Source organism: Budorcas taxicolor, chromosome 5 (genome assembly GCF_023091745.1).
Source record: "Budorcas taxicolor isolate Tak-1 chromosome 5, Takin1.1, whole genome shotgun sequence".
Taxonomy (NCBI): Eukaryota; Metazoa; Chordata; class Mammalia; order Artiodactyla; family Bovidae; genus Budorcas; species Budorcas taxicolor.
The window spans coordinates 46,309,109-46,333,129 of record NC_068914.1 but is presented as its reverse complement, the minus strand read 5'-3'; the positions used below and the strand labels follow the sequence as shown (position 1 = coordinate 46,333,129).

The 24,021-nt window shown below is 40.3% G+C and overlaps 1 protein-coding gene across 1 annotated transcript in view; it reads right to left on the bottom strand.

Annotated features, from left to right (window-relative positions):
- Nucleotides 1–9,850: 9,850 nt before the first annotated feature.
- The window catches only part of LGR5 (leucine rich repeat containing G protein-coupled receptor 5), a 130,586-nt gene continuing 116,415 nt past the window's right edge, over nt 9,851–24,021 (bottom strand). The window contains exons 12-18 of the mRNA XM_052640746.1: nt 23,605–23,670; nt 22,355–22,426; nt 16,210–16,281; nt 15,130–15,255; nt 13,965–14,110; nt 12,173–12,256; nt 9,851–10,938 (exon numbers count right to left, since the gene is read on the bottom strand). Coding sequence (XP_052496706.1) covers nt 9,851–10,938; nt 12,173–12,256; nt 13,965–14,110; nt 15,130–15,255; nt 16,210–16,281; nt 22,355–22,426; nt 23,605–23,670 — 1,654 coding nt within the window. The remainder of the gene's footprint in view (nt 10,939–12,172; nt 12,257–13,964; nt 14,111–15,129; nt 15,256–16,209; nt 16,282–22,354; nt 22,427–23,604; nt 23,671–24,021) is intronic.

The window sequence follows — 24,021 nt, the reverse complement described above, 5'->3', positions numbered from 1 at the left end:
AAAAAAGTGTATAGAAGTGTTACTGTTGTCCATCTACATGGAATTTTGACTGGGACAGATACCTCCAGTTCATACATAAAAAATATTAAGGGACTTCCCTTGTGGTCCAGTGGTTAAGAGTCAGAGGTTTCACTACAGGGAGCATGGGTTCATCCAGGGATCTAAGATCCTACATGCCATGCAGTATGGCTGAAAAAAAGTTTTTAATTTCTTCCTCATTACAAACATATTCAGAGGAAAACCTCTGAATATTCCAGAGATTGTAGCTGGCAAAATCAACTACACAATCTTTTTCTAATTACTGCAACAAAGCAGCATATCAAGAAGTCATTTTTCCATTTGAAAATAAAGTTATGTTAATCAGAAACAATGACATTTAGTATACTTTTGATCAAAGACTCCTCTATATCCCAGAGGGCCGAATCTGCTGTTGTTAAGACAAAAGACTTGGGTAGAAAGTATAAGCGTTTTTTTTTTTTTTTCCTTTTACTTCTTGTAGACCAGTTTTCTGTCATTGTTTCCAATAAACCTCTCGGTGGTCAGCAAGTTTTGAACAAAATGTCAAGTAAGATGTTTTTTTCTACTGTGGAATGAAGATTTAAAATTTGAGGAGCGAGTCAGATAAGTATCAGTTATACATGAACTGCAAATCTCTCCAACAAAAATAAAACCTTTCCTGTAACTTGTATACCTCCATGCCCCTTTATTTGTAATTTTTACATTTAATTGGAAAATGAAATTTATTGGCAGTACACTGTGGGTGTTTTATTAGCCCTATTTTATAGACGAGGACTCTGAAGAAGTAAGGAAGTCTGCTCAAGCCCAGATGACTAGTAAGTGTTAGGGTGGGGATTTGAACGCAGACCACCTGGCTTCAGAATCTCAATGCTTAATCACTGTATTATATTTGTCTTCAAAGTAACCACTCCGTGCATGTTTACTGAATGATTGAATTAATCTAAATGTGTGCTACACAAATTCTTTGTAGACAAATGTAAACAAAGGATGGAGATGTTTAGAGAGTTTAATAGATATTTCTCCTTGTCAATATGTTAGCCAACATTTTCACTCATTTTTCTTTAATTTGAAATAAATTTTCTCCTCCACAACTCCCCTTTTCTTTACACTCAGGATAGCTACTTTATCTATCGTTTCCTGGTGTCCTTTGCTCTAGGAGTGACAGCTCAATTCCCCCTTAAGACCTAGGTCCCATGGACAGTAAAGTGCAGTCATTCTAAGCTTGAGCCTGCATTAGAGTCAGCTGCAAGGCCAGTTAAAACACATTGCTGGGCTAACCCCAGTTTCTGATTCAGTAGATCTGAAAGGAGGTCTAACTCAGTAGGTAAAGAATCCGCCTGCAATGTAGGAACACCAGAGACACGGGTTTGATCTCTGGGATGGGAAGATCCCCTGGCGAAGGAAATGGTAACCTACTCCAGTATACTTGTCTGAAAATTCCCATGGACAGAAGAGCCTGGCAGGCTACAGTCCAAAGGGTTGCAAAGAGTTGGACATGACTGAGTGACTGAGCACACACAAGTTCCTGGGGGCCACACTTTGAAAATTACAAAGAAATGTCCCTGAGACCCAGCTTCACTATTCATCAGGCAAGTGGTCAAACCTTTGTTTAATCAAACCTTGTGCTACAGCGTCCTCATCTACAAAACAGAGATGATAACAGGATTGACCTCATAAACTTGTCTCCTAATTAAATCAAGTATTGTACAGAAAAGCACCTAACACTGCCAGGCATGATCAAGCCTCCAGTAAAGGTTATTATTATGAGCTGGCTTTTCCAGACATGCAACCACTTAATGTATCTAACAGCAAAATAATAGCTATTAGCAATACAAACATATTCATCAGTCTTCATACTTTCTTCTCAGCAGTGAGAGCTCCATTACTGTTGCTATTCTGGCTTCTCTGCCCACTCACTCACTTCTCCCAGGGGAGTAAGAGTGATAGGGACTATTGATGAGTTTGGGAGAGACTTCTGGTCTCCCTGAGTAACCCCTCTTCATCTTCTTTTTAAAATTTGGACCTAGGCTGTCCACAGAAACCAACAGTTCTATTACTCCACAGGGTAACTGTAGAAAGCCTGGCCTTCATGTAGAAAGACTGTGGTCATCCAATGTAGCCCTTGTCTGGGAAAGAAAATACAGCTAACTTTGGAAAACTCATTTGCCAAGATATTTAAGCTACATTCTGCCCTATTGAGTTTATTATTAAAAAATGTGACAGATTGATCCGTATCTACCTTATTTTTTTCTTGTCACTTCTTTAGAACTCAGGCCAAGAGAAAGGATGCTATTTATTGGAACATTTGAAATCCAATATGAGGTAGAGCCTTCAGCTATGTAGTATTTTGACTTTGGCAGATTACTAAGGTTGACAGAGGTTTGTATCCACAGATGAGTGTATGTCTTTACTCACTCTGCACTGGTCTGAATCAAGTCTGGGGCATTTGAAAGCTGAGAAAAGACTGGGTCTTTGGAGAATATGGCATCAGAGATCCTTTTGGAGATCAAATCTCTTTCCCCAAGTGAATCCAGAAAGATACCTCTAGGAGCTGTTGATGCTTTAGGGGAGTAACTTGTAAAGGTGGGACTAAAATTGCCCAATTACACAGCTGAGAGTCACCTCTAAAGGGACAGCAACGCTTCCAAGTGACCACAGCCCTACTGGTTAAGCCTAGCAGACTAAGTTAAAAGAATACAGCACAGTGAGGTTGCTGCTGCTGCTGCTGCTGAGTCGCTTCAGTCATGTCCAACTCTGTGTGACCCCATAGACTGCAGCCCACTAGGCTTCGCCATCCTTGGGATTCTCCAGGTAAGAACACTGGAGTGGGTTGCCATTTCCTTCTCCAATGCATGAAGGTGAAAAGTGAAAGTGAAGTTGCTCAGTCGTCTCCGACTCTTAGCGACCCCATGGATTGCAGCCCACCAGGCTCCTCTGTGCATGGGATTTTCCAGGCAAGAGTACTGGAGCGGGATGCCATTGCCTTTTCCGCACAGTGAGGTTGAGGGGTGTTATATTCCCTTCCTGATTCATCCTTTCATGTGGAAGGAGCTCTTTAGAGTAACAGTCCTGGCAGTGTTGCACTCTGTCACTGACTTGTCCTGTAGGGAGGATAAGGTGACATAGTTTATTAGAATGTTGGGGAAGAACTCAGTCTTTTTCTTCCCTCTGTTAGTGCCCTTAAGACATTTACATCTAGCTCTGTTCTTCTGTGCTGTATTTCACAAAAACACACTCCTATGTGTGTGGTGGTCCATGGTGGTTCAATGTTCTCTGTGACTCAGTGGATGAGTTTGCTTAATTCTCTGGTTAAATATTAGGAATCTTACTTGCCTGCAGATGAACGTTCTGTTGTCTTTTATCAGCTTTTCAGTAATAAGGGGGATGTTTGACTTCCAGCTGCCTTACTGTTCGTCCTGGTTTTTCAACAAATTCAGAATGAAGGCTAGGAAAGGAGATTCTATTTATTGGGCTTTCCCAAACAATAGTTAAACACTTACTGAGCACTTATGAAGTATTAAGCACTTTGCACATTAAAACTCAACTACACACTAATAATTTCTCAAGGTAAGTTATGAGATGGATGCCATTATTTTATTCATCTTATAGATGAGCAAATGTCTGTTTAGAGGAACTCAGTGATATGCCTGTGCTACATTAAAAATACACCCACCCAGAATTAGGTAATATGCCAACCCAGCTGATAAATGGTGGCGCTGGCACTCAAGCATACGACGATGTGACCTAGAACCCGGCCATTCTCTTTGTCCAAATTTCCTATTTGAGAGCAAAAAGGGAGTTAAAAATGTAGTCTCAGATTGTAGGTAAAACAATTATATTGTACATCTCACTCAGCAGCGAAAACCTGAAAGCTTTCCTCTAAGATTAGGAACAAAGACATCTGCATTCACCACTGTAACCTGGCAGTAGAAGTCCTAGCCTGAGCAATCAGACAACAGAAAGAAAGAGAAGACATCCAGATTGGAAGGGAAGAAGTCATTACTTGTGGAGGGCATGGTTTCATATATAGAAAATTCTAAAGACTTTGCCAAAAAAATCAACCAAACAAACAAAAAAATCTGTTAGAGCTAATAATTGCTTTTGGTAAAGTTGCAGAGTGCAAAATCAATACACAAAATCTGTTGCATTTCTATACACTTTACAATGAACTATCACAAAGAAAAACTAATAACAAGCCTACTTACAATGACATCAAAGATAGTAAAATACCTAGAAATAAATTTAACCAGGGAGATGAAAGACCTGTATACTGAAAACTACGAGACACTGATGAAAGAAACTGAAGAACACACAAATAATGGAAATATATTCCATGCTTACAAATAGGAAAATTTAATATTGTTAAAATGTACATATTACCATACCATATCAGAGTTTCAATAGCATTTTTCACTGAAATAGAACATAATGCTAAAATTTATAGAAAACTGCAAAAGACCCCAAAATAACCAAAGCAATCTTGAGAAAGAAGAACAAAGCTGGAAGTATCACACTCCCTGGTTTCAAACTGCATTACATATAGCTATTGTAATCAAAACAGTGTGATGCTAGCGTAGAAATAGACACATAGATAAAATGAACAGAGAGCCCAGAAATAAAACCATGCATATATAAACAGCTAATTTATGATAAAGAAGCCAAGACTAAACAGTAGGAAAGAGCCATCTCTTCAGTAAGTGGTGTTGGGACATCCACGTGCAAACGTTTGGCAGAAACCAACACAATACTGTAAAGCAATTATCCTTCAATTAAAAATAAATTTAGAAAAAAGAAACTAATCTTACACTATTATACAAAAATTAACTCAAAGTGGATTAAACACTTGAATATATGACCTGAAACCATAAAATTCCTAGAGGAAAACACAGGTGCTGAACTCCTTGACATCAATCTTGGTGATGAGCTTTTGGGCCTGACTCCAAAAGCAAAGGCAATAAAAACAAAAATTAACAGTTGGGATGATAGCTAAGATGCTTCTGGACAGCAAAGGAAATTATCAACAAAATGAAAAGGCAACCTACTGAATGGGAGAAAATATTTGCAAATTACATATCCGCTAAGGTGTTACTATTCAAAATATACTACTAATAGCAAAACGACAACAACAAACCCCAAGAAATCTGACTTTTTAAAATGGGCAGAGGATCTGAATAGACAGTTTACAAAGAAGGCATACAGATGGCCAACAGGCACATAAAAAGTTGCTCAACATCATCAATCATCAGGGAGATACAAATTAAAACTACAATAAGAAATGACCTCACAACTTAAAAAAAAATTATTTGTTTATTTGGCTTTGCAAGTTCTTCGTTGTGGCATGTGAGAGCTTTCGTTGTGGCAGGTAAGATCTAGTTCCCTGACCAGGGATCGGACTGGGCCCTGCTTTGGGAGCTCAGAGTCTAAGCCACTGGACCACCCAGTAAGTCCCTCACCTCATATCTTTACAATAAGCAAGAAATAAGTGTTGGTGAGGATGTGGACAAAAGGGAACCCTTCACCCCACTCCAGTACTCTTGCCTGGAGAATCCCATGGACGGAGGAGCCTGGAAGGCCGCAGTCCATGGGGTCGCTGAGGGTGGGACACGACTTCACTTTCACTTTCACTTTTCACTTTCATGCATTGGAGAAGGAAATGGCAACCCACTCCAGTGTTCTTGCCTGGAGAATCCCAGGGACGGAGCTTGGTGGGCTGTTGTTTATGGGGTCGCACAGGGTCGGAGACAACTGAAGTGACTTAGCAGCAGCAGCAGGTGCTGATAATGTATCTACATAGTTAAACTGTAAAATAAGATTTCCAAATGCTGAAGAGCAAGAATGGGGCTTGTGTCGTCACAAGGAGCCCCCTTTATTTATCTAGGACTTACTCTCTTGTTGGTCAGTGGGCCCCTGAGCTAAATGTGATGAAACAACAAAAATAAAAAGACATTGTATTTTTTCAGATGTTAGAGATTTTCTGGTTCTAAGTGAACAAGGTGTAACTAATTTTATTACCTTTTACTACCTGGCCTTTTCTCCTTTGGCCAAAACAAAAAGATGCTTCCTATTTTTTGTAAGAAGGATTTTCTCCAGTAACAGCTGTGAGAAAAAATTATGTGCCACCTAATATATTTTTATATAAAAATGTCATTCAAAACAGTTTGTAAGAAGTGATATAAGCTTTATTGACATAAGTGGTTGAACACTAAAGCAAAAGTAACTTCTCTCTAAGATCTTAGCTTAATTCTATTTTTTTGACCGCACTGCACTGCATGTGGTCCCAGACCAGCTATTGAACCCTTATCCCCTGCAGTGGGAAGCGTACAGTCTTAAATGCTGGGTCCCCAGGGAAGCCCCAAGATCTTAGTTAAAATGTGCCTTTCCGAAGAGATTTTCCTTGAGCTCTGCATCCAGAGTAACTTGCCACTCTAGTCATGCTATTTAGCTTCATTCCTTTCATTCATATTCCTATCATATATTTCCTTGTTTATATTTGCTTATTTTCTATCTTTCCTCCACTGAAATACAAACTCTAGACCATGTTTTATTACCTCTGTGCCTAGAACACTGCACATAGTAAGCACATGGTACTTGTTGACTGAATAAATCCTTTTTGAAAACATAAAAATGTTAACCATTTACTCTAGGCTAGCCCACCAATTTGTGTTCTTTTGTTTTTATTGTTATTCAGCCTGTCAACAGTTTATTATATCTTTTCTCCTCACTGTAGTGTTAGTTGATCAGTCATGTCCAACTCTTTTGCAACCCCATGGACTGTAGCCTGCCAGACTCCTCTCTCCATGGAATTCTCCAGGCAACAATACTGGAGTGGGTTGCCATTTCCTTCTCCAGGGGATCTTACTGACCAAGGGTCCAAACCTGCGTCTCCTGTATTGTACGCATGCTTCTTTACCATCTGAACCATCAGGGAAGTAGAGTTATTTATTTGTGGATGTGATTCCAGTCATTCTGATTTACTGGATTATAGTGGAGAGCATTTTTCAGACACTTAACAGAGCAGTGTTTGGTGTGAGGTGTGTTATAACTAGGTTTTGCTAATAAAGTATTAGAGCTCGTGGATTTTTGAAGAACTAAATCAGAGTAGGGTTTTTTCCCCTTTTAAAAAACCATACCACTGACTTCTGTTTTCTGAGTGAAAGAGAAAGGGGTGGACTGCCAGGATGCTTCTCACCCTGGGCCCCCAAAAGCAAGTATGTTGAGAAGATAGACTGTGATCCATTGCTCTCGACTTTTGTATCTGGGACTAGGAGGAGCGAGATTATGTTATGGCCCTTGTGTCAGTTGCGCTTCCCTGGTGGCTCAGATGGTAAAGAATTTGCATGCAAGACAGGAGATGCTGGTTCTATCCCTGGGTTGGGAAGATCCCCTGGAGAAAGGAATGGCAACCGACCCGTCTCCTTGCCTGGAGAATTACACGGACAGAGGAGCCTGGCAGGCTAAAGTCCACAGAGATGCGAAGAGTTGAACATGACTGAGTGACTAACACTACTACACTACTTGTCTCAGTTGAAGAGAAATTAAGTGTAGAGTGCAAGGTTGGGTTGAAGCATCCATCACCCATGTCTGACAGATGGGTGGGAAACTCAGTGCCAGGTACGCTGGAGGGGCTCAGTTGATACAGGCTCATTTTCTTTTTTTTAAACATGTTCACACATAATTTATTGATGTGGACTCATCTTAGCAATACCGCTGAAGCTCCAGCTACTACTTGATGGTTTCATTTTGCAACTTGTACAAGCAGAGCAGTACTTATCACTGAAGCTGGGAGTGTCTGGCACTAGGTGTTTAGAAAAATAATTTCATTTCTTATATTTTGGGGGATAGGAACAAAAGGGGAATAGTGTATTTCTTTGTGCCCTGAGAATCATATGCTTTCTTTTGGCCTTGACATGGTCATAAAATGTTTCTTTAAAGGAAGAATTTATAGAAAAGCCATGTTCATGTTGAATGATTTTAGGATTGATTTGTTTTTTATACATTTCTTTCTAATTGTGTTTTTGTTTTTACATTGCAAAAGAACTAGATTCTGGCTATAAAGTCCAAACTGTCACTGGGGACAATGAAATTCACCAAGTCATTTGTTGTGACAAAATAGCTTATCAGTCATAGTTAAAGCAATCCAGGAGTTTGTAAAGATATTTTGACTTGTTCTTGTGCAAGATTTACTTCTTAAAACAAGTCCAGAATACTTAAGATACTCAGATAGCAAATGTACCCTTACATATCAAAAGTCAAAAACATTTAGGAGATCATGTATTTAGGAGTCCATGTATGGACTCAATAAAACACTTGAAAATATTTTGTCTTATAGTCACACATTTTATTACAAATTTATTTTGTATAGAAAAGCAAGTTTGAAATCTATTTACAAGAACTATATACATTTACATATATTATATACAGTTAATGAATGGGCAGAGAAACATAATATATATGAAAGAATATGCCACTGTACATGGTTTATTATCTGGTTCTTAGTGTTACTGAATCTTTATTGTAGTAATAAATACAGTTCTATATTTACACATCTTATAAAACATCTCATAAATGTATTTTTTTCAATTCCAAGTTAAAACATCTGATCAAAATAAACACACTTATATAAAAATAAATCTACCTAATAGTCTTTTGGTTTGGATTTATTGAAGCTAATGTAGTATAACAGAAATTATGAATTAATTATTTGACCTTTAGTATTTAATAATTTTGCCTCTTATAATACCTAACTCATATTAAACATGGAATAAGCAGAGAAGTCATGTTTTTGACATCAAATGGATTGACCCAAAGACAACATAGCTAAAACCAAGCCAAATAAACAGGAGAATATGTTACCAAGTTTCTGGTGAGCCAAAACTGGTTTCAGACACTGTTGCCAAAGCTACTAGAGATACACGTGAGAAGCTATGTCAGTGGATTTAATGTTGTGTCTGCATTTGATTATTACCTTATGATACACATCAGTGTGAATCAAGTGATAAAACCTCCTGTGAAAAATGTGCACTCAACCAAGGTAAAAAAAAATCCCAGGTTGCTTTCCATCTTTTCTAAATATATCCATTGCCGGCAATGGACCTTTCTTCTCATCTCTGGGCACCAAGGAGTTAAAATGAATTAGAGAAATCAAACCTTGGCTGTACCTGATTGCTTTCATGGTAATTTAAGAATTTAAGTTCATTTTCCTTTCAAAATATTTGTAAGCAATTTTATTCCACTGAGGGTAGAATCATCTAGTGCTGATTCATAAAATCTAGCATCTCTAAAACTGATGTGAACATGAATGAATGAGTAGTACCTCATGTTATCCATTCACGGGGGGATTGGTGACCTGGAAGGATCCCTTCTGGGAAAAGTGAAGCAGTACAAACATCTCCACACGGTCATTAAGATGAAATCCTATTGGTCACAACCATTACTTAGTAATGTAGGCTATTTAAAATTCTTATTCTCCTGATATCTCCAAGCATATTTTAAGGGATTTTCTGGTTTAAAACCTCTTTTGTAAACAAGTGAGTTGAAAAAGAATTCAATTGAAATCATGGAGAATTTTTTGGCTATTTCAATCTGCTTTTTAAATATATACGTATTTTAGGCTTACCAGAAAAGTAGGACTATCTACCATAGCTGAACAAATTATATAAGCAGCATTTATACTCATTTTTCACTCTCTAGTATCAACAATTATCAGCTTTTTGACACAGAGACTTTCTTAAAAAATCGAATTTCAACTCATTTCTTTTTGGTTCCTGCTCTGATGTACTCAACCTCATATTTTTGGGTTTTCAATTTTTGACAACTTTTTCTCTAATATTAATTAGAGACACGGGACAAATGCCACAGATGAAAGATGACAGCTTTCGGTCATCGGATAAGCTGGTGCTGACCCGGAACCGGAAGGCAGATCGTAGGCTATGCTGGCACTGGTGAAGGTCACCAAGGCTTGGGTTGAGTCACAGGACTGTTTCTCCACATCGTCAGAGTTAATAGACATCAGGCTTGTGTGTTTCGATCTTGTCCAAAAGTGGGTTTGCTTTCCCAGGCTCCCCAGATCCTCCTTAAAATGGGGATTGAAGAGGATGTAGAGAAGGGGATTGAGGCAGGCAGGAAGGGGGACGATCACCAGGAGGATAAACTTAATGACTTCCGGGCTGATGAAGGTGAGGTTCAGTAAAGAGGAGAAGGACAAGAAAGCCATGGGACAGTGCAGGATGCAGTTGGTGAAGAGCAGCAGGGCCACGTGTTTCACCATGGAGCAGTCCCACATGCTCTCCAGGTCTCCCTTTTCCAAGTGACAGTAGAGCCTGGTGTAGGCGACGGTCATCACGAGGAAGCAAAGCGAATTCAGCAAGACGAGGGCCACCATGTAGCCCGTAGCACGTGGCTCCCCGAAGGGCAGCGGCAGGCAGAGCGGGGAGGCGCTGTACTCGCTGCCGCCCAGCAGGGGCACGGCGGCCACGGTCCCCGCCAGCAGCGCGCAGAGCGCTAGGGTCGCTCTCAGGCTGGGGAAGGGAGTTTGCGTTTCGAATTTTGCTGAGCATTTCACCGACCACCCACGCTCCAGGGCTGCCAGGGTGAGCAGGAAAACTGAAGATTCCGAAGCAAAAATGGACAAAAAGCCGACGACCCGGCAGCCGACCGCCTGCTCCCACCAGGCACCGTGTTGCGCAAAGCTGCCGAAAGTGAAGGCGTCCACGCCCGCCAGCACTGCACTGGACACCCCCATGAGCATGTTGACCGTGGCTATTAACCCGATTAACAGTTTTATGGAGGATATGTACACTGCGGCTCTGAACACTGTGGAGGTCACCAAGGCGTTACACGTCAGTGCCAAAACCGCTATGGTCCACACTCCAATTCGGATCAGCCAGCTACCGAACAGGTATTCACAAAGTTTGAAAGGGCCTAGAAGTCCAAAGAAGAGACAAATGGGTGTCAAATGAGGGTTCACGACTTTTGCCACACTCCCCTTTTGGTTTCTCTTATCGGGACACCAAGAGATACAGGCCAGTAACAGCCCTGGGAATACACTGTTCTCTTGTGACACACTCCACTTTATTAAGTGGGGAAAAAAAAAGTGAAAGTGTTAGTGGCTGAGTTGAGTCTGACCCCATGGACTATAGCCGACAGGCTCCTCTGTCTGGGGAATTCTTCAGGCAAGAATACTGGAGTGGGTAGCCATTCTTCCTTCCAGGGGATCTTCCTGACCCAGGGATCGAAACAGGGTCTCCTGCATTGCAGGCAGATTCTTTGCCTTCTGAGCCACCAGGGAATCCCCTTCACTAAATCACTATTTAATGTAAAGATGAGTATGCCAGGTGCCCAGGTTTTCAACCTATACCCAGAGAAATGGAGCCAGAGAGTTTTTACATTATTGGATTCTGGCTCCCCAAATATAGCGGTGTGGGGGCCAGGTAACAAACCAGACCTCCTGGACTTTTTATTATTAATATATCTTTCCAGAATGTTTCAAAAACTTTCTGTAAATAGGGAAGCAGAATCCTAGGGATACACTCTGTGATTTTAGAAGAGGAAGTGTGAGTCATATGCATTTCATGAGAATGTCATCTTAGGTTTAGACTGACATTTGCTGTTTAGGAGCAAGGAACCATCAAACTGTTGAAAGTAAAATATCAACCCTCCTCTGCTGTCTTCCTCCTGCCCACCACTGGATTATCCTATTTCAGAGAAAGGGACTAACAATGAAGTAATTAACATACATAGATATTTTTACTTATCTCTAAAACTATTATTATTTGCTTTAACCAGATAGGTTCTCTTTAGAGGGAACCTAAGAAATCACTGTCAAAAATCAGTGATCACATGAAGCAAGACTGTTGCATACCAGTTCAGGCTAAAGAGCTAATATTATCTTAAAAATTACATATACCTCTAACTACATGATTTGTTCTCTAATTTCCATTAATCTGAATCAAAAGTCTCCTATAAAAATCCTATTTATGACTGGAGACCAACTCCAGGGAATGAATATTTGTATTTTAAATGTCTGCATGAGATGGGATATTGATGAGCTGCTAAGATGGCACAGATTTTGCCTTGAGGTGTAGCTGAATGTCACTGACAGCTTCAGCGTTAAGGGTGGGTACCGCTCCTGAGGCTGCTGGGACGCCTTTCTCACCTGGGGAAGGTGAGCACCGCACTGGATGAAGGGCTCTCAGGTCTTCCTCAAAGTCAAGTAGGAAATCTTCAAGATCACGCTCATCTGCAGGAATGAGAAATTCTGGAATGATTAGTTCTCTCTTTAGAGGGACCAACTCCCAGGGAGGAGAGGCCTGGATTGCTCTGGAGAAATGAAGTGTCACAGAAGAAACTGAAGGGCAAACATCCCACTTCTCCCTGGGCTTTCTCTCAAGTCTATGATGTAGTTGCTTTGGGATGTTCCACTCAAGCTGCTGTCTGACAACTATCCCAGCAGAACTGGGGATGAGAGATGGTAACCAACCCCGGGTTCCTTGTCATAATGTTGGCGCTCTCTCATTCTGTTTTTGTTCCCTGAAGCTCACTACGGCCCCAAAACGCTCCGACCTAAATTAGAGAGAGAGCGTGGGTCTCTCCATTCAGTGGAAGAACCGCTTTATCCAATGTTCTAACGCTTAGATGGCTACAGTGCAGATGTTCTGGACTGTGTTCTCTGAACACAAGAGGGAGAATTAGTAAGTTTCCATCTTTTGGGGGTATTCTGCTAAACAGAGGACAAATCACATAACTGCTCGGTGCTTGGGTTAGCTACCTGTGAAACAGGAGTTTTTTTTAAATCTAACACGCTTTCCCCAAAACACTGATTTAATTGGTCTGGTGTGGGGTTCAGGCAGGAGAGTTTTTAAAAAACTTTTGTGTGATTTCAGCAGACAGCCCAGGATTGGGAATCACAGTCTCTGAAAATAAACTCCATGAAGAATGTCCTCTCTCTTGTTCACTGTGTGCCTCTAGGACCTAGGACAGTGCCTGGCACATTTCAGACATTCGAATTGTTTTTTTTTGTTTTTTTTTTTTGAGGGGGAGGAGGGGTTGGTGAATAAATATACTAGAAATTAGGGTGAACGAGGCAGGAAAAGCAAAAAGGAAAGCAATAAAGAACAAGAGCAAGACACACGCTATAGCCTGAATCAAAAAAGCCAAGGGCTAGAATACCTGCTTCTTAATCGGATACGTGTGCTGGAAGCCAAGTCAACGAAATGTGCAGACAGAACAAAGCATACTTGCTTGGGAATCAACAAATCATTAACACCCAGAGGAAGAAAAGCCAGTCTGTTTGGACTCTGTGCAAACTTGCAAGGTTGGCAAGAAAAGGAAAGCACCCGCTTGTTACCACAGGTGTGGTTTGAGGTGCATTGTTGTCTATTTAAGTCAGGTCTTACTTCAAGGAAAGCCAAGTGCTTTACAGACATTATCTCATTTCACTTTCCTGACAGATAGCCTTGTGGGGGGTAGGAGATGAAAATGTTTTAGGATTAATTGGGTAAGAAGTTGGATTCCTAAGCTCTTCTGCTGAAATATGGAGGCACCTAAAATGTCTATATCCTCCACTCTACTTGGGTTTAAGAATAAAAATACTTATCTTCTGGAGTAAAAAGCTCAGAAGCATGTTTGAAAAAGGTATCCACAGGGATGAGACCCTCTTAAAAGTTTATGAAAGTACTGAGAATCAGTGTTAATATTTACCCCAGAGGATACTGTATGCTAAAAGGGATCTAAGGATAAGCATGAAGAATTCACTGACACAAAAGATGACATTTCAGACTGAGTCCTAAAGGAGTTTTCTCTTTCTCTGAGACTCTTTAAAAAATAGGATTGCTTCTCAGCTTGTTGGGGTGATTATATGGAGGTTTGTCTGGAGTTCAGATGATCTGTTTGATGACTTTTCAGGCCCCTTTCTGACACAGTTTTGTCAGTGACATAGCTGATCTTACCTTGAACTTGAAATATTCCAGCATCTTTTTTATGAAGGTCTTCTGCACTGCCGTTGTCACCTTTATTCCACTGATTAGAAATTTTATAGACATTCTCACACACTCCAAATGCACAGCACTGATATGCATAAGGCATTTCTATAACCCTTTGAATGAACAAAACCAAACAAAAACACACACTTAAAGAAACAGATTGCTAAATATAGTGCTCTTCTTTCACTTAATACTTCTGCCTGTGGGTTTTAGCCTTAATAAATAATCTAAATTATTAAGTATGTGCATAAAGATGTTGGTTACAGTGCTATTCATAATAACAATGGAGTTAGAAATTATTGTCATGAAATATTGATAGTTACTGAGGTTCAATGGATATATTATTTTTTCTACTTTTGTGCTTGAAAATTTCCATAATAAAAACATAAAAAAAAAAAGGATTGCTGGGGAAATTGTAGCACTGTTAAGTAGTATTTATAGTATCATATAGTGTTAAGTGACAAAAATGTGATACAAGTTTGTATACGTACTGTGGTCTAACAATTAAAAATACATTGGAAACCAAATCTGGAAGGAAATAGCAAAATGTTTTTAGAAGTATTTATAGACTTTTTTCCTTTTTTTAATTTCTAAACTCTGTTTTGGGGTTTTAAAATTATATGAAAAGTACTGTGGTTTAATATATATATATTATATATATTCCCTCGGTGGCTCAGTCATAAAGAATATAAAATTTTTCAAGGGACTTCTTTATTGATAATAAGTGTGACAGGTTTTAAAGAGCATTACTTCTTCAAACAAATATTAATTTAATACATTTTATGAGAACATATACATAAGTAAGATGAATTTTAAAATGTCAACAGGAGTACAACTATGTTATAATGTTATTTAATTACATGTTCTAGTTTCTATCTCATGGATCAATGGTTTTCAAACTCTTTCTATGAACTCTATGTTCCAGGAGGCATCTTTGAGAAACAAAGGAAATGTGGTCAGGAAGACACATTCTCCTACTCCAAGGTTTGTCCTAACAATGCCCCAGGGGTGGGGGACATGAAGGCATGAAATGCAATTCAAAAGAGTCCCAGAAATTTTGAAAACCACTATAACATGTCTATTATTTCACATGACCACAAATGTATCTTATTAGCTTTAATGACAAACTCACTTGAGTTCTGGAAAGTTTTCAGATGATATCAAGCTCTGTAAAGCATGATTTCCTGTTAATTTTAAGTGAGTTAAACCATGTAACCCAGTTACAGGAATAGATGACAGGCGGTTGGATGAGAGGTCCCTGCAAAACATCAAACAACAACTGGCTCTTAGTCTGTGTTAGCATATAACGATTACATTTAAAAAGTAACCTCAAGATTATTAAACTGCTCCATTAAACTGCTCCAAACTGCTTAACCTCTAAGCAGAGTCCTTACTCTTAATGGTAAAAGGAACCATTTTGGTTTTAGGTCCTGACAACTTTTCTATCTGCAATCAGAACTGCAGAAAGAAAAATGTTTAAATCATATCCAAATTGTAATTTCTACATTCAGCTTGATCTTGCCAGATGTGATGTGCTGTATGTCCGAAACTTTTGCGATGCTATGGACTGTAGCCTGCCAGGCTCCCCTGACCATGGGATTCTCCAGGCAAGGATCCTGGAGTGGGTGGCCATGCCTCATTTTTGCTGGAGGTGTGGGGGTGGGGGTGGGGGTGGGGTGGGGTGGGGGGGGGACATCTAAAATCCAGTGGAAGGTGCTACATCTAATTTGAAAACTTTGTTTGGGTTTTATTTTCTTCCTCCTCTCTTTAACTTCTGTCTGACCCAATTCCTTCTTTCTCTCTGAGACAGGGGAGTGGAGGAGAGGAAGAAGCAAGGAGTGGAAAGGGAGGAAAAAAACGGACAGGAAGATTTTCTGTTAGTCAATATGGCCAACTGTAAAATGAAAGTCCTTTAGAAATGAACTGATGTCTTATTCCATTCCACCTGATAGCTTGCAAAAATGGAAAATTTCACTTCAATAACCAGAACCAGCTGTCACCCAGATCTTCAATCATAAGGATCCACATGGCTTTGGAGGGGCAGGGAGCAGGATTGCTCCTTTCTGGTTTGATCCAACTCTAGTGTGGAGGACACTGAGGACTCAGCATTCTGTGCCCAGGCTTTTCCAGCAAAACCAACATTCATTTTTAATTAATCAGATAGTGCCCAGTTATCAAAAGACATGCCATAAACAAGTCATGAAATACTCACAGCTTTCTTAGAGATGGCAAGGTGGAAAATGCATTAGGGTGAATAATGGCAATCTTGTTCCAAGCTAAATTCCTATTTAAAAAAAAAAAGGGAAGTGAGAAGATTATATAAAAGAAGACCTTGTGAAGTTTTACCATATATATTCATTCTTCTAACAAAATTTAACTTCCATTCAGGACATGGTCAATTAACTTTATCAAATCATCCTTCAGATGCAGGTATGGATAGTATAAAATGATTAAAGAGAGAATTTTAAAGCAACCTTGTTTATTAAATCAATCCAGGAAAATCACTCAGGTGGATATTTTAGTTTTTATTCTTTTCTTGATAAAAAGTTGACTTTAATATGGTTGTAAAATTTTATTAAGGCATTTCTAAGATTAGTAGGGGTTGGGGAGTTGGGAGAGACAGGAACTTCTGAAGCTCTTCTGATGGGCAAGTAAATTTTAAGTTATAAAATGTCCCCTGATATGTAATGAAACCCAAAAGGAATTTGTGTATACTGTCCATGCATGTCAGACCTTAAGAGAAACAGAGATACTTTCAAAAACATTCCCAGTAAAGAGAATAGACATTTAAATTCTTAACTGGGAAATGAAGAAAAAAAAGGGCTAGTATATGTTAGAAGTAAAATTCTTTGATAACAAAGTCTATAATTTATTGAGAAATTCACTGGCCCCTCTCCTCTACATCTATGTGTAACAACATGTTGGTAATTTACAAGAATAAGAACTTCCACATTTTTTAAAAAAAGCAAGGGACTTAAAATATATATTTTTAAAATTCATGACTCAAAAGGGGAGCTAAAGCGTAGACATTTGAGGAAACTGAAAATGACCACTGTCAACTTTTCTCTAATGCAAAGTAATTTATTCATGGTGCTGGGCCCCTAAGTTACCTAGTATACATGGTATTCACAGAACATTTACATTCTTGTTTGAAAGTACTCCCAAGCTGGGGGAAACTGGAAAGCTTTTTTTTTAAATTGGAGGATAATGGGTTTACAATATTGCATTAGCTTCTGCCATATGGCAACATGAATCAGCCTCAGGTAAGCATATGTTCCCTTCCTCTTGAACCCGCCTCCCACCTCCCACCCTACCCCACACCTCTAAGTTGTCATAGAGCCCTGCTTTACACTCCCTACATCATACAGTAAATTCCCACTGGCTACCTATTTTACATATGGTAATGTATATGTTTCAATGTTACTCTTTCAAATTGTCCCCCATCTTCTTCCCCCACTGTGTCCATAAGTCTGTTCTCTATGTCTGCATCTCCATTGCTGCCTTGCAGATAGGTACATCAGACCTGTCTTTTTAGATTCCATATATGTGAATCAATATATATTTGCTTTTCTTTCTGACTTACTTCATTCTGTAAGCAACCTTGCTTCCCCGGTGGCTCAGAGGTTAAAGCATCTGCCTGGAATGCGGGAGACCCGGGTTCGATCCCTGGGTCAGGAAGATCCCTTGGAGAAGGAAATGGCAACCCACTCCAGTACTCTTGCCTGGAGAATCCCGTGGAGGGAGGAGACTGGTAGGCTACTATTCCATGGGGTCGCAGAGAGTCGGACACGACTGAGTGACTTCACTTTCACTTTCATTCTGTATAATAGGCTCTAGGTTCATCCACCTCATTCAGTTCAGTCCAGTCACTCAGTTGTGTCTGACTCTTTGCAACCCCATGGACTGCAGCACGCCAGGCCTCCCTGTCCATCGCCAACTCTCGGAGCTTGCTCAAACTGATGCCCATGGAGTTGGTGATGCCATCCAACCATCTCATCCTCTGTCATCCCCTTCTCATCCTGGTTCAACCTTTCCCAGCATCAGGGTCTTTTCCAGTGAGTCGGCTCTTCATGTCAGGTGGCCAAAGTAACAGAGCTTCAGCTTCAGCATCAGTCCTTCCAATGAATATTCAGGACTGATTTCCTTTAGGATGGACTGGTTGAATCTCCTTGCAGTCCAAGGGACTCTCAAGAGTCTTTGCCAACACCACAGTTCAAAAGCATCAATTCTTCAGTGCTCAGCTTTCTTTATAATCCAACTCTCACATCCATACATGACTACTGGAAAAACCATAGCCTTGACTAGATGGACCTTTGCTGGCAAAGTAATGTCTCTTCTTTTTACTATGCTGTCTAGGTTGGTCATAGCTTGTCTTGCAAGGAGCAAACATCTTTTAATCTCATGGCTGCAGTCACCATCTGCAGTGATTTTAGAGCCCCCCAAAATAAAGTCTCTCAGTTTCCATTGTTTCCCTGTCTATTTGCCATGAAGTGATGGGACCAGATGCCATGATCTCAGTTTTTGAATGTTGAGTTTTAAGCCAACTTTTTTACTCTCCTCTTTCACTTTCATCAAGAGGTTCTTTAGTTCTTCTTCGCTTTCTGCCATAAGGGTGGTGTCATCTGCCTATCTGAGGTTACTGATATTTCTTCCGGCAGCCTTGATTCCAGCTTGTGCTTCCTCCAGCCCAGCATTTCTCATGATGTACTCTGCACAGAAGTTAAATAAGCAGGGTGACAATATACAGCCTTGACGTACTCCTTTTCCTATTTGGAACCAGTCTGTTGTTCCATGTCCAGTTCTAACTGTTGCTTCTTGACCTGCATACAGATTTCTCGGAGGCATGTCAGGTAGTCTGGTATTCCCATCTCTTTAAGAATTTTCCACAGTTTGCTGTGATTCACAGTCAATGAAGCAGAAGTAGATGTTTTTTCTGGAACTCTCTTGCTTTTTCGATGATCCAACAGATGTTGGCAGTTTGATCTCTGGTTCCTCTGCCTTTTCTAAATCCAGCTTGAGCATCTGAAAGTTCATGGTTTACACACTGAAGGCTGCCTTGGAGAATTTTGAGCATTACTTTGCTAGTGTGTGAGATGAGTTTTGTGTGGTAGTTTGAGCATTCTTTGGCATTGCCTTTCTTTGGGATTGGAATGAAAACTGACCTTTTCCAGTCCTGTGGCCACTGCTGAGTTTTCCAAACTTGCTGGCATATTGAGTGCAGCACTTATATGCTCAGAGGACAGTAATTCCATTCCTAGTCATGAACCTGTGCAGCCAACAGGTTGCACAGGAGGTTTCCTGTTGGGAATCCTCCCAACAGGCCCAGGGGAGCCAGTTCTCCTCTCCTGCCCTGGTCTCTCAGGGCGCACCTTCAAGGCTCCCCGAGGTTCTCTCTTGGATTCCCAGTGCAAGTCCCTGGAGGAGAGCAGTCGGGGGTTTGCGGTCTGCTCCTTGGCTTTGGAATCTTGGCACAGCTGTGCACTTTCACAACCACAGCACCCCCTGTCTGTGCCTCAGGGCTTCCTGGGTTTTGCAAACACCCTTCATTCCTCCCTGTCTCTTCAGTCCCCATCTCCGTCATGCTGCCAGTTTCAACATGCCTGTCCCTTGCTTGCCAATACCTGTGTAGGTGTCCCTCCGTTTGGGCCATCGGGGTGTTTGAGTCTGTGAGAACTGACTCTGATTCCTGTGAGAACTCTCACTTATATAACCCTAGAAGCATATGTGCTGGTTCTAATCATGATGACAGCGACACTGACGCACGTTTAGTATGTGCCAGGTATGGTCACCAGCTTCTTTACACATAAAATCTCACAACCCTCAACACAACTCGATGAAGTAAGTATTATCATTAGCCCCATTTTACTGGTGAGAAATAAAACACAGAGTATTAACTGACTTGCTTCAAGTCACAGAGTACTCAGCAACTGAGATTCAAATCTAAGCAAACTGGCTCCAGAGTCCCCAGTATGTGGCACAGAACTTGTTTGGAATACTTAAACTATTGGGTTGGCCAAAATGTTTGTTCGGGTTTTTCTGTCAGTTCAGTTCAGTCGCTCAGTCGTGTCCGACTCTACGAGCCCATGAACTGCAGCACGCCAGGCCTCCCTGTCCATCACCAACTCCCAGAGTTCACTCAAACTCACGTCCATTGAGTCAGTGATGCCATCTAGCCATCTCATCCTCTGTCATCCCCTTCTCCTCCTGCCCCCAATCCCTCACAGCATCAGGGTCTTTTCCAATGAATCAACTCTTTGCATGAGGTGGCCAAAGTATTGGAGTTTCAGCTTTAGCATCAGTCCTTCCAATGAACACCCAGGACTGATCTCCTTTAGAATGGACTGGTTGGATCTCCTTGTAGTCCAAGGGACTCTCAAGATTCTTCTCCAACTCCACAGTTCAAAAGCATCAATTCTTCGGTGCTCAGCTTTATAGTCCAGCTCTCGCATCCATATATGACTACTGGAAAAACTAAAGGTTTGTCTAGACAGACCTTTGTTGGCAAAGTAATATTTCTGCTTTTTAACATGCTGTCTAGGTTGGTCATAGCTTTTCTTCCAAGGAGCAAACATCTTTTAATCTCATGGCTGCAGTCACCATCTGCAGTGATTTTGGAGCCACCCAAAAATAAATCTCACTGTTTTCCATTGTTTCCCTGTCTATTTGCCATGAAGTGATGGCACTGGATGCCATGATCTTACTTTTTGAATGTTGAGTTTTAAGCCAACTTTTTCACTGTCCTCTTTCACTTTCATCAAGAGGCTCTTTAGTTCTTCCTTGCTTTCTGCCATAGGGTTGCAGATGGCTCTGCATATCTGAGATTATTGCTATTTCTTGTGGCAATCTTGATTTCATCTTGTGCTTCATCCAGCCCAGCATTTCTCATGATGTACTCTGCATATGAATAAGCATGGTGACAGTACACAGCCTTGATATACTCTTTTCCCTATTTGGAACCAGTCTGTTGTTCCATGTCCAGTTCTAACTGTTGCTTCTTGACCTACATACAGATTTCTCAGGAGGCAGGTAAAGGGGTCTGGTAATCCCATCTCTTTAAGAATTTTCCACAATTTGTTGTGATCCACATGGTCAAAACCTAGTCAATAAAGCAGAATTTTTTCTGGAACTCTCTCGCTTTTTCGATGATTCAACAGATGTTGGCAATTTGATCTCTGGTTCCTCTGCCTTTTCTATACCCAGCTTGAACTGGAAGTTCACAGTTCATGTACTGTTGAAGCCTGGCTTGCAGAATTTTGAGCATAACTTTGCTAATATGTGAGATGAGTGCAATTGCACAGTAGTTTGAGCATTCTTTGGCATTGCCTTTCTTTGGGATTGGAATGAAAACTGACATTTTCCAGTCCTGTGGCCACTGCTGAGTTTTCCAAATTTGCTGGCATATTGAGCGCAGCACTTTCACAGCATTACCTTTTAGGATTTGAAAATAGCCGAACTGAAATTCAGTCACCTCCACTAGCTTTGTCTGTAGTGATGCTTCCTAAGGCCCATTTGACTTCACATTCCAGGATGTCTGGCTCTAGGTAAGTGATCACCTAGATGGTCTCTTAAATGTTAAGAAAAACTTTAGGAAAGAAAAGGTTTATGTCCTGCAGTTTAAACATTACATACTGCCATCATTCATCAAAATGACATTGAAATCCAGTTTCAGGATGGAAAAGTTCAATCTTTTTTTAACTGTCTCACACACATAAAAAATCTATTATTAAGTTTTTTTAAAAAAAACTTATAGTTAATATGTGGTCTTTTCAATCATAGAATGGAATCTAATATTTACAAATCTTAGTCATCTGAGCAACAGAAGCATTTTCCAGGACAGTTGTGCTCAAACCCTTGTGTACTTGTTAAAATGTAGATTCCCAGGCCCCACTCCAGAGGGTCTAACTCATGAGGCAGGTGAGAGCCTGGACTCTGAATTTTTTTACAGTCACCTCCAGGTGATTCTTATGCACTCAGAGAGACTTGCACTGAAAAACTGACCAGGAAAGAAAAACAGGCAGGAAGAACTGTGTGGTCACCCTGTTTTTTTCATGCCAAACGATCTCTGCCAGTTCCTGGATGAGAATAGAATCACATTTTGCAGGCTGTTTAATAGCTTGGCCTCCTTCCTCTTTATCTAAGTCTCATGTCTGCTGACCGGCAAAGAGCTGACTGCAAATTTACTACTTTGGAACTTATTCCTGGAAATGATCATGAGAAAAATATTTGCCTTCTTATGGCAGATACACATACAAAGGCCCAACAGTACATGCATACATTGAAAAGGAACTGTTAGAGGAAGACCCAAAAGAGATAAAAACTGCTCTATGATGGGGAAAGTACTGGGAGGCGGTACTCACAGAGATCGGAGGCTGAACAGCTGCTGGAAAGTGTCAGCTTGAACTTCATAGATTTCATTATGCCGCAGGTCTCTGAAATGACAGGTTCCAGAGATTGACTTCAGAGTCATCGGTTTCAAAGATAAGTCTTCAGAGAAATTTTACAAGTGATTACCTTCCCTCAATCAAGGAAGACGTGAACTACAACTGCCAAGTGACTACTGAAAAAAAATTTTCTTTTTGTTTTAAAAAGAACAGGACAATTTATACACTTAAATAAGTATTGCCTCTCTTTCAAACAAATACTTATTATTCCTTTGGGTGAGCATGCTCAGCTGCTTCAGTCGTGTCTGACTCTGTGAGACTCTATGGACTGCAGCCCACCAGGCTCCTCTGTCCATGGAATTCTCCAGGCAAGAATACTGGAGTGGCTTGCCATGTCCTCATCCAGGGCATCTTACAGACCAGGGATCAAACCCAAGTGACCTGTATTACAGGTGGATTCTTTACTGCTGAGCCTCGAGCTACATTCCCAATGGAGCATCGTTCAAACACTTTGAGGATTCCTCTCCAGGTTCTGCCTTCTGAGCCTTATATTTCTTGAGGGTCTTCAGGAGTGTCAAATGTTTATCTTCCAAAGATGGCTTTTCCCCCCTCCCTTAATTGCCCAAAGGCATTCAGAGAAAAATTAAGTGGCAAAGGATAGATGGTTAATATTTTTTGATCAAAAACAAAGCATGACTCAAAAAGGCTGATGTCTAATGCAGGAGGTAATTTTAACAGAGGAATTCTAAAATATTTTATGCAGAAGTAGCATCAGTAGCTCCTGAAATAAGACAAATATGGAATCTCCTCTGAAGGTGATTATCGTGAAGCAAACATACCAATAAACTCAAGTTCCCCAGTTTTCAAAATTAATGCCATACATATGAGTTTCACTTGTGTTCAGAAAAAAAAAGATATTAATGCCACTCATTGAAGGTATAAGTTTAGAAAAAATCCAGAGCTTAAACAAACCCAGTTCATTACTATACCAGGTTAGGGAGGAAAAAAGCTATAATAAGTGCTTTACTTATAGTGTAATGTATGGTAAAATAATATTATCTATGTTTCCCAACTTTACAGCCATCCTATGCAGTCATGTGTGTAAGAAGGGCAAGCTTCACATGTCTCCCCAGTGAACCACAGGGTAAGCAAACCAATGACCCCTGGAAATGTGAGTTTTGGCTCTCGGTTTTCACTTGGTGACTTAGAGACTCTTACAGACATACATTTTCTGAAGCTTTTTGCAGACTGAAAAACTGGGTAAATCTTCTAGCAGGTTGTAAGAAAGGTCTCTGAAAAACAGAAGGTACAAAAGGGAAAAATCTGTTACATGTTAGTCGTCAGGAAATATGCTTTTCTCTCCCTTTCCCTTCACGATGATCCAGCTCCCAAAGGCAGACTCTGAACGTTTCCCCAGCCCTGACATGGAGCAGGTAGTCATAGGCATTATTGGATTAAGCAGTAGATTCAGATGTCAACTGAAATGTAACTGTTATACTTCTTTAATTGATTTAAATAATTTACTTAATGACTTTATTTATATTTTGTTAGTGATGATCTACAATGTTCTAGCTATTATCTTACAGAAACGAGTACAAATTAAGTTAAATAATTGTGCCTCTGTTTGTAAGAGCTGCTATATC